At 37.5% G+C, this 11,435-nt stretch overlaps 1 protein-coding gene across 2 annotated transcripts; it reads right to left on the bottom strand.

Annotated features, from left to right (window-relative positions):
- Positions 1–2,859: 2,859 nt before the first annotated feature.
- VIP (vasoactive intestinal peptide) lies at positions 2,860–10,652 on the bottom strand. 2 transcript variants are annotated; one of them, XM_082757658.1, is made up of 7 exons: positions 10,390–10,652; positions 9,871–9,992; positions 8,114–8,254; positions 7,630–7,734; positions 6,196–6,315; positions 5,395–5,509; positions 2,860–3,916 (listed from the first exon to the last, which is right to left on the bottom strand). In XM_082757658.1, exons 2-7 carry the CDS (start codon positions 9,981–9,983, stop codon positions 3,908–3,910), a joined length of 603 nt encoding a protein of 200 aa, XP_082613784.1. In that variant the 5' UTR covers positions 9,984–9,992; positions 10,390–10,652; the 3' UTR covers positions 2,860–3,907. The 2 variants fall into 2 exon arrangements, with proteins under 2 accessions (XP_082613784.1, XP_082613783.1); XM_082757657.1 differs by lacking the exon at positions 7,630–7,734.
- Positions 10,653–11,435: the final 783 nt, after the last annotated feature.

Genomic DNA, 11,435 nt, shown 5'->3' with positions numbered 1-11,435 from the left:
ACTTGGTTTAATATTTACTTTTTTGAAGAGACAGCTTCTATATTGTCTGTGATATTTCAATACCTACTATGTCTTTTTTCTCATTTTTACATGACTCATTTATCAAGAAGAAAGTACCTACCTTCTGGAACCTGTATACTTTGCCCTTAAGCTTTGTAAGCAGACTCTGAGGTACTGCTCTCAAAGAAATCACCAGCCAAGATTGGAATCACCAGCACCAAATCTAGAATTTTTCAAACCTTTTAAACAAGATTCGTTCTTTTGCATAAATGGTATACCCCCAGCTTTGTCATGAAGAATCTTCCTAAAATATAGCAGTTTTCTTTCTATACTCCCTAATAAGAGGCAGAATTGCTTACTTAAAGCTGTGTGCAGATGTTCTGACTGTGATTAAGGGAAGCGGGGGGGGGCGGCTGAAAGACAATAATAAAGAGCTGTGTTAGAATACCAGCAAATGGCAATAAGGCATCTGTTAAACATACTTGTGAACACTTCAAGTAAAAAACAACTCAGTAGTATATGAAATAAGCAAACAGCTAGGAACCATCCAGACTCCATGCAGCTGATTTCTCCTCTATGAAAAGTTGATGTGCCTGACGCATGTTTGGTAAGACACCAACACTAACAGGTAAGACACCAACACTAACAGGTAATTTAACAAGCACAACCAGAAAAAATTTTGTCTTTGTCCTACCCACAGACTAGCCTGTCTATTTTGTATGCCATTGGCAAAAAAACAAACAAACAAACAAAAAAAAAACCACTGTTGTTTACATTTCCTAAATAGATAAGTTTTCACTGATCCAGTAATCTAATAACAGGAGAAAATGACCATTTCTAGCTTCAATTCTGCTTTGCACCCATGCCAAAAAGAGGCTGTACAGGAACAAATTTCTAACTTGACAGCTATAAAACAGTAGGATCAACATTAAAAAAAAAATAATAAAAAAGATATATCCTGTGTTTGGAAGCAACTTAGTTTCCTAGAAGCTGTCACCTCACTGAAAGCAAATGTGAAATAAGGTTTTTAAATGTCTAGATCAGTTCTGAAAATGTATCTTAAGCACCAAACTCATGCACAAATATCTTCATACTATCCTGTACAAAACTGCATCTATGACCAAATAATACACTCAGTGGGAGAGGACAAGATCTTTTCTATTGTTTTTTTTTTTTTTTTTTCCTTCATTGTTGAAACATTCCCCATTTTTTTACCCAAACCATGGAGGACATTATTCTCACCATATTATATTCTCACCATAAAATTTTGATAAGATAAACTTTTTTTTTTTTTTTTTTTTTTTTTTCCCCATGCTAGAATAATGCAACTTTCGGCTTAATTTTTGAATAATGATATTTGTATTTATTTCATATTTTTACTTATAGATATGTATTTAATATTTTGAACAATTGTTAATGAAAATACTTATGATTTGAGGGAAAGTTTTTTCCTAATAAGTAGCCTGCATATACCTGTGTATAAAACGGAAGAAAAAAATCCCTCTTTGTTTACTTCAGAAGTAGAAGACACATCAAATTATTTTTCAAGCTTTTTTAAAGGCTGATGTAAACAAGCAGTATCTATTTTTCTACTTCTAATCCTAAACCAGCTTGTCAATCTGGCAAGTGATGTGACTGTTCCAATGCAGAATGGAGAAAAGCTGAAAATATTGCAGTTGCCTAAGCCAGCAGGAGAGGCAGGAGGCCGCCCATCCTGTTTGATGTATCCAAGGAAATGTCAGCCTTCTCTGTCAGTCACAAACCTAATGAAAAACCTCCAGTGGGAAGTAAGGGCAAGCAAGTAAAGTGTTCCTGCATACACACACCTTTTCCCAAAAGAAATACCATATGCATGAAGTCATATTTATACTTAGGACCCAAGCTACCCATTTTCATATTTTTAAACAGAAATTTTGTCTTAGATTTTCAGTTGTAGAAGAAATTTTCATTAATCCCTCAAGTCCATCAAGTCCATTTAAAGTATTGGAGGAGATCTTAATATTACATGTATTTAAACAAAAAGCTCTGTGTATGAAGACAATGTATAGTTTTTCTTTCAATCTTTTTTTTTTTTTGTCATTAAGATTTTAAAATACATGTTAACACAGAAATCCTAATAAAGTTCAAACTACACCAAAGAAAATTCTCAGTTAAATACTACTACACCATCCATCTATTAGTGTGATTCAAGTATCTTCAAAGGCAATTTTCCACTCAAATTTTCATAATGAGATAGGAAGTGAAAGTAGACAACCAGTAGAAGACCAGTTTTCAAGACAAGGCTTTAAAATTGTATGTCTAACTTTTGAGAACCATTCACTGGTTTAAACTAAAATTAGTTCAGCCCACAGTAGGTGGAAACAGCAATAATAATATCTGATATGTGCAAACTTGTTTTCTCTTGATATATTTATGCCAATATTAAAAAAAAAAATAAAAATATGTAAACCAGAAGGCTGCAAATTTATGAGAACTAGTCCCCATAAATTTAAAATTTTATCATGTATGAAGCTTCCTTTTAAATAAGAACAGTAAACTTCTAAGTGAAACTTGTAAATCATTTTGACCACTGTGTTCCACATGGGTGATATATAAATATACTTGAAAGTCCACAATGAACTTTGTAGGTAGGTCTGATTTTTTTTTTTACTTCAATTTTTTTCTCGTTTTAGGATATGAGATGGTGTTCATAGGAACTCTAGTATCATAAATGAATATGCATTTCATAACTTGTGTATGCAGCTTTACATACTGCAGGAAGTATATAATTCTTTAGGAAATGATCCAACTACTTAAATCTAGAATCTTTACAAAATACAACTGAATTCTGATTCATATCAACTGTGAATCAGCCTCAAATTTCCAGTTTCTTACTAAGATATGGTTCTATGTAGTTTACTTGCTTAGTGTTTTTAATTTAACAAAACAATATTTATAGCATACCTCAGTGTATAAATATCTTCCTCTACTAATATAGTAGAGACAGAACTAACTGGGACTTCTACCCTTTCAGATAACTATAGCACTAATTCAAACCAATAAGTTTGCCATGATAATAAAATGATTTATTGTCTGCATATTTTGTAAGTTACATTCATTCTGAAAAAATAGTAAAGTTTCTTCAGATTTTTTTTATATATACGGAATAATTTCATCATCAAAACTACATACAACCAAATGTAGAATAACCAGTGACTTTAGACATCAAACAAGAAAAGGGACAGCTTTTTTCTTTGTATGCTTTGGCAGTTCCAAAGTATTGCATTCTAAACATCACTAAAAACATGGGATACATTTCTGGTCCTAATATAAATTGTATGTTGTGAACTATTAAAAACGTGAGTAAAAAGGAAAGATGCTGTCAAAGGTCAAATAATTTGTAATATTTTTTTCATTTTATCTGATTGACAAGCTGCTGTTAAAAAACATACTTTTTTGTTCAGTAATAAAATTCAGAATTTTTTATAATGCAGTTTTAGACCACACATTCTTTTTCTCACATTTTCACACTTGTTTATGAAGCTGTCTGCACAGGTATCCATCTTATCATAAAGTCTTATCTGACTTTGTACCACACCTAAAATAAGCCAATTAAGTAGTAATGATGGGCTCTTTTCATCTGTGCGCTCTTTTTCAAATGAATTTATTGAAGTAAAGGATTTACAGCATATGGACTCACAGACTTTTCATGAGTTTAACTGGCATCCATATGTACAGCTTTCAGTAGAGAACTCTAGAATAGTATTTACAATGTAAATATCAACTTTTATTACATAAGAAACAAATATATCACAACTTTCACTTCACAACATATTTGTTCTGGCTTGATGACTAAAGTCATCTCTTTGAAATACTATGTAGAACTCAAAAGTAACGTGTTCTTGTTGTAGACTTTACCAGGTGTCTTTCAGAGGTCCTGAAATGCAAAGGAAAAATATGCTTGAGAAATCATTTTGGTAAGCAATTGCATCATGAGGTATATAAAAGCAGACAGGAGACAAAAATTAACAATGGTAAAAAACAGCTACTGTGTTTAGGACTGAGAAGGTACTCTTCACAGGAGCTTGATGGTCATTACAACTGGCAGACAAGGTTGTAGAACCAAGAATAAAGTTTGAAGTTTTATTGTAAAATTGTTACTGCACATTGTCCTACAGTGCTGAACAGCTCACTTTGAAAATATCTGCATCCTTCAGACAGATAGAATTCAGGCTGCTTGATACACACTCTGTCAAGAACTGGGCACCATGATAAAATGACCAATAACAGACAATATTAAGTAAACTTTTTATATATAGGGAGATCTGAATCAGCAGTACAGTCAATAAAAAAGGACCAAAAATATTTCTAAGTGAATCAAACCACTGCATAATCCAGAAGCAGATATTTTTTGAATAACATTATCCAGAAATAATATTTTCTGAATCCCATCAAATAGAAATAATTCTGTTCCTTCAAGCATAAGCCGTTATTGTCCTTTCTAATATTTGGGACCTTTAGAGGAATAGCCAAATTTACGGAAAATAAAAGAAAATTTTCTTTCATTCTCTGAAGTAAATAACAGTTTGGAGAAAATTGGTTTTTATTTCCTTGAAAATATTATCTTCAGAATTATACTTTTCACCTTACCTGTAGCTATGACACAGCTGAATGGTAAAAAATAACACCCAAAAACAACAACAGCAAAACTATTAACAATTTCTTAACACACTTTTAGGAATAACAAGCCTGATAAGTTTTTACATTACCCTTTCAATTTTATGTCCCTGCAAGTGCTGTGATGTAAAAGGATTTACGCATAAGTAAATGAAATAAATGTTTGTGAATGAGCTTTGAAAAATAATAACAGCTAAAAGGAAAACAATAACTGCAATATTTGCCTGCCTGATGATCCATCTACAGCACATTTCAGATGGGAGCCAAGAACTTTCTTAACACTTAGGGTTCACATTGCTGATTCTCTTAGTTCTAGAGGCAACTTTTAATGAGGTAGATGATGTTAAACAAAATGGGTAGTTTTTTTTTTTTTTTTTTTTTTAATTAAAAGATGTATCACTGAATATGTTCTCTGAAGAAATAATAATCTTTGTAATTAAAAATGAGTCAATTCTGATTTTATGCCACAGTGCATAAAGGTTGAAACACCCAAGTGAGTTAGGCACATTATTAACAGTGCCATTTAACCAGGAACTTTCAATAACAGCAATCATGGGATATTTTAATTATTCTTAGTAAAATGATTATTATATTCACACACAATCCCTATAGAAAGAAGTAGCATTTTATGGAACATGGATTTTTCTGCTTTTCGGATGTGCCACATTTCATGTATGACTGATCTCACTTCATGGGTAAAGTTAGCTAATAGCATAAGGAAAGAAAATCTGGACGTACCAGGGGGAGGTGGCTCAGCAGCTCATCTACAGAAACATCATCATAGTTTTCTGAAAAGGAAGGTTCAAGAATTTCTGCTTCATCACGAAGTTTAGAGGGGTTTAGCTCTTCCTGGCTGTTGTGGATCAAAAACAAGTTTTATTACCTTCAGAAGAAAAAGCAAAAAAGAAGCAAAGCCTTGTACTAACTTTATCTATTGTACATTTTGTTAAACTTATACAGAAATGTTATGAATAACATGAAATAGCACATTTGAATCAGGTGAAAAGACAAGATATTTAGAAGAGTTTGTCTGAGTGAATATACAAGAGAATAAGCCCTAAAAAACATACTGGCATTTATCACCTAAGGACATATGATCTTTTGGGGTCTTCTAAATTTTTTATATTTACTTAAAGATAGATTTTCATCAAATAGTGTTTCTTCCTTAAAAAAAAAAAAAAAAAAAAAAAAAAAAGTTGTTCATGTGTCATAGCTCTGATTTCTTCCTTAAAAGTTTGTTTTTGTTTTTGTTTTTGTTTTTTACACATAAAATCAATTTAAGAATATGTCAGAAGCTTTTTAAGATTACTAGATGCTATCTCCTCTTCATTCTTTTACTCTAATCTGATTGTAGCTTCTGTTTCAGAATGGAAGAAAATGCTGTCTGTATTTGAAAGTCATGTTATAAACTATGTTAAAAAGTCATTACTGTTCATTGTCATTTGTCTTTTTTCCATATGTATATATAAGTGGCCATAAATCTTTTATGTTTAGTCCTACACTGTTATGGAAAAAAATAAATTTTCTTTATTGTAGTACCTTCTTTTTCCGGTTAAAACTGAGTTTAAGTATTTCTTCACAGCCATTTGCTTCCGAAAGCGGCTGTAGTTGTCAGTGAAAACAGCATCAGAGTGGCGTTTGACAGGACTGTCCTGGGAACTGGCAACATACAACAATCGTGAAGGAAAAATTAATAGACAATAACAGTTTAAAAGAAGATATTATTAAATAAATAAAATAAACTTTACAATGTCGAGCTAAATAAAATCTAATTTTCATTTCAGCTTTCATTTACAGCTACGACTTTGGATCTTTCTGCTCTTGAAAAGTCATTGCTTTATTTGTATCATAATATCAAGGACTGATTTCTCAATTCTCAATGACTTCCAGAGCTCCTGTCACAGGAAGTCTGCAGGATCAAGTGGCTGTGCAAGAATTTTACAGTTTTGTCCTATGTGTTCTCATAGCCCCCACCACTCTTTTTTTAAAATAAATAATAATAATAATAATTAAAAAAAAAAATTATTCTGTTCCCTTTCATTTGCTTAAATACATTTCAGTCCAATACCAACGTGAAGTAACCTCTTAAAAGGACAGGTCTCTGTTCACGTTTAACTCAGTGAGGACTGAACCTGCCTCTGAGGAAAGGGAGAGCGTAACATTACATATATAGTTGCAAATGTCTGTTTTAAGGAAGTATCAGAAGACAAAACACAATTTGTGAAATCCAAACTTGAAGGTATATTTTTCATGTGTGGTTTTGGGACACCTCAGGGTGTTCTGATATCAGTGATCTATGTTATAGCATAAGAGAAACTGGCCCTATAAGTTCTGGAACAAAGGCAGCATTGACATAAATAGGTCAAAATGGAGGACCTAATTTTCACTCTGCTTTTAAGCAGTAAGTAGTTACTAATAGGAACTGTCATATTGGGTCAGACCAAAGTATCTTATTATTCTGTTCCCAAGAGTACCCAATAGCTGCTGCCTAGGGGTATTGAAAGAAAGAGAAGTACAGAGTGATCCTTCTCAGCACCCTGAGACCATTCGTTCATGAACTCCGTGCTTTAAAATTGCGTCCAGACCCCTTGTCTACAGATTTGCCTCATTCTTTTTTGAGTCCTTCTACAATGCAGAACTCCCAAAGTGCTCTGGCAATAGTTTCTACAGTAGCAAAAAGATCATCCCTTTTTGTTGTCAATGTAAACCAGTTGTTTCTTAATTTCATTGAATATCCCCCTGTTGTTACATGCTATATCCCTCACAGCTGTATCAGAAATAAATAGCAATGTATGCATTCAGTAACAAAACCCACTAAGTTATCATATAGGATTTTTGACTCCCCCATTATTATATCAATTGCCCTTTCATTACCTCTAAATTGCAAAAATGAGAACTTAGGTACAGAAGGGTGAAAAATTGCCAATGAAGCCAGCTAGGAAAAAACTCTACCTAATGCAAGTGTCACCTCACCTAACTCGTTTTCTAATAAGCGAATGCAGATATCTCTTCACAGCAAGTTTAGCCAAAAGATGGCTGTAGACACTGGTGAAAATTCCATCAGCATGCCTTGCATTTCTGAAATGGACAATAAATAAACTCTACAATACAACCTGGGTTTATATCATTTTGATAATGTTCATTTTGTAAATATACCGCTTTCCTTAAGTTATCTCTTGTACATATTAAATTAAGCTAGTTTCATAAAACAACTTCCAGATTTTCACAATATGTATACCCTTTCTGGGAAGTGTATGAACTCATCATGCCAGAAAGGCAATGCCATCAACATTTCTTCATACATTTCTACTGCTACAAATATTCAACAGAGGGTGCGTGTTCTTTTTTCAATAATTGATTCTTCCTTTCCTATATCTGTTTGAAAAATATGACAGATTTTTTGGCATAATTCAAGCAATGCATCAACATTTGCATTTATGACAATAAAGAAACTCACCTATCAATAATTCTGGACAGATCAAAATAGAATTTCTCATTTTCAGGTAGTGTGTTCTGCAAAATGTCTGATTCAGACTTTAAAGACCCATGGGCACGGTCAGGTTCACTGGCTGCATCAAATGGCATTCTGTTTCCCAATCTGTTGGAGAAGAAAACCACGTGAAGTGCAGTTGATTGAGGATATGCAGCGTTTCACTGTAACTTAGCATTCTGTTTTGTGGTAAAATGCACCTACTTCTTTAATCTGTAAGGCAGTTTAAAATAGTCTGGATCACTTTCAAAAATCACTTTCAGGTTTAATCCATGCTCAGTGATAAAGTAACTAGCATAACAGATCTCCTTTCTCTGTAATGTGTGCATTTGAGAAATATGTTTTCATTGCACACAATTAGTTCCAGTGAACAGTGCATAATGTATGGCAATTCCAGCTCAAGTGGCAAACACTTTTCATAACACCTATATTTTATATGAACAAGGAATGAAATTGCCTATCTCTGCCCATGCAAAGTGAAAAGAGTTCCCGTAAAGTACTTACCTTCCAATTAAGACTTAAACACTGAAGTGCATATGAAACAGTTCTTAGGTTTCCTCTATAGGAAGACAAACACACCCTCTTCAAACTTCAAACCAAATATGAAGTGAAGTCATGTAACTCTAATACTTTTTTATTCTCCTCTGTTTAAATTAATTTACTAGTTGCAAGTTAAAAACTGTTCACAACCCTTTCAAATGTATCACTGCAAGTGCTCTGTATAAACTGATTTACATTTACATTTTTTCCCATTTGTTTAGACTGCTGTTTCTTATCGAGGACAACCTGACTGACTAGCAGTAGTTTGGCATCAGATGCTTGGTCTATCTGCTGTTGTGTTCTGTGGCAGCCACAAGTCTACTATTCCTATGGTAAGCCCTTGTGTGTGATGATGCGAAAAAAAGCACATGTGAAAACTGAAAAAGATTAATTTCCTCATGAGCTTACAGTTATTATAGCTATTAATGTGACTTACATATTTGAGGCATGTAAGATCTCTCTGGTTTAAAAATAAATAAATAAATAAATAATAATAATAATAATAATAATATTAATAATAATATTAATAAAGTTTTTATGTGTAAAACAAACTAACTCAAGTCTTGGAAATAAATCACTGTACTGCATTTTCTACATTGTTTTCACACTTTATGATCCTCCAACCCACATGTAGAAACTCTTTATAACACCTGATTTAATTTAGTTAGATAACTAATAAAAACTTCAGCAATTCAAAACATGTAGTGGTACAAAACCTACATATTGATCCGTGCAGACCATGTCCCCTCATTCATGATTTGGGATTTTTTAATGTCTTTTTTTTTTTCTTTTTTTGTTTTTTCCTATGGATGTCTGTGCTTTTGAAAAGAAAAAAGACAGCAGTTCACCTATCCACTTAGCAGACCTGTGGAAATGAAGGGGCTTTCCCACAAGAAAAGCAGAGTATTTTGCTGGGCACCCACTGTTCCCATGAGCACGTTTTAGCCTATATCCTTTAGCCTTTTACTAGTAGAGCGGTCACCGCTATTCGGCTCATGGGGCGGCATTGCCAACGGTGCCTCTGAGGATGCGTGCGTGCCTCGGGGGGGATTTAAAGACCAGGCAAGACCGGGCTTCCTTTGCCATGTTATACCAAAGCCTCAGCTCCGAGCACGCCCCAGGTGACCTCTCGGGGTCCCATCCCCGAGCAAGCAGAGCAGCCCCCAGCCATCCCCGGTCCTTACCGCGGCACGGCCGGGAAAGCGGCCCCCCGGGGGGGCAGCGCCCTTGCCCGCCAGCAGAGAGCGCTGAGGAGGGCGAGGGCGAGGAGGAGTGGGGAGGCGCCGCGGTGCTCCATGGCCGCCACCTGCGGAGGGAAGAGCGCAGCCGTCACCGCACCGCTCCGCACTGCGCGGGGTCCCCGAGGGGAGAGGGATGCTGCCAGCAGCGGCGTCGACGGGGCGGGGGAGATGCCAGAGGGGAAGGGAGAGGAAGAAGACCCCAAAGCTGCGGAGGGCAGAGGTTCTCGGGACGTGGAGGTTGAAACCTTAAATATATATGGCGTATATACACCGTGTATATACACACCATAGATGTTTAAGGCTACCCATATATATTTAAGGCTACGCCCGGCTACCCAGGGCGGTCAGAGCCGCTCTCCGCTGCTTCCCTAACGGACCGGGAGGGCAGAAGGAGACTGAGGCCGGGGCCACCCTCCTCACCCGCTGGGAAGTTGCCGCTGCGGTGGAGGGAAAGTTACTCACGGAGCCGCGAGTCCGTCGGTGGGGCTGGCTGAGCGGGCAAGGGGCGCTGCGCTGCGCTGGTCTGCTGGGGACGACGACCTGCGCCCTGCCCCGCTGTCGGGCTGAGAGGCTGCAGGGGACGGCGGCGGAGGACGAGCAGGAGGAGAAGAGGAGAGGAGAGGAGAGCTCCGTCCCGCCGCACGATCTGAGCTGCCCGCCGCGCCGCCGCGTTTTATAGCGTTTACACGTTTCTGCTTCCGAAGAAGCAATCACGTTACTGGGGAGACGTCACCCTTCCCAAGGGGACGGTCGCTTTGTTCAGGACAGCCAGAGACTTATATTTAATTCATGAGCAGACGCGCACCCTGTCTCCCCCCTAATTCCCCCCCCTCCCCCCCCTTCCATTATTTGATTTATATTAATGAGTTAGTTTTGCGGCGTTCAGGGCCCCGTCGTCAGCGTGATTCTGCCTCGCAAGGCAGGAGAGCAGGCGGCCAGCGGCGGCTTCGGGAGCGGGGAGCTGGGGAACCGTCACCCTCGGGGCCCTTCCCTCACCGCCGAGTCCCCCCACCCCATAGCCGGAGCTTTTAGGCTCACACTGTCCTTTTCTGCCACCGGCAGGTCTCCATCCCCGCCGGGATGAGTGCCCGGGGTGCGCCGTCGGATGATCTTATTTATTTATTTATTTATTTATTCATTGATTGATTTATTTTAAGCGGGGTGTTCGCCAGACTTTGCTTTTTCGTTGAAGCTGTGTGTGTTCCCAGGGAAAAAATCGTGTCCCGCCCCCCCCCCCCCCCCCCAAGCAAGTACCGAGGGTGCTTGCGACGGTTCAGCGGCTCCCAGCGCGGGCACCCCAGGGGCTAATTCCTAGGGGCTGGGGTCACTGCCACAGCCAAGGATTTCGACATGGAGTTCTCCCTGCCTTAAAAAGATCCGTGGGCAGCAGGGAAAGAAACGCGGGGAAGGTGGGCGTGGGACCCGCGGGTTCCTGCGAACACCTCTTCGGTATCTCACCAAGCCCTGCCCTGAAGTACCTGCCAAAGAATCACGGCAAGAATTGGATC

The sequence above is a fragment of the Aythya marila genome, assembly GCF_965140915.1.
Source record: "Aythya marila genome assembly, chromosome: 3".
NCBI lineage: Eukaryota > Metazoa > Chordata > Aves > Anseriformes > Anatidae > Aythya > Aythya marila.
The sequence above is the reverse complement of the archived record's forward strand: the minus strand, read 5'-3'. Positions and strand labels throughout refer to the sequence as shown.

Excerpts from the sequence above, each read along its gene's own strand:
- VIP (XM_082757658.1), bottom strand. The coding sequence starts at position 9,983 with ATGGAGCACCGCGGCGCCTCCCCACTCCTCCTCGCCCTCGCCCTCCTC. Across the intron at positions 6,316-7,629 it reads CTTATTAGAAAACGAGTTAG|TTCCCAGGACAGTCCTGTCA; the intron begins GTGAGGTGACAC and ends GTATGTTGCCAG. Across the intron at positions 5,510-6,195 it reads GTTTTAACCGGAAAAAGAAG|CCAGGAAGAGCTAAACCCCT; the intron begins GTACTACAATAA and ends GATCCACAACAG.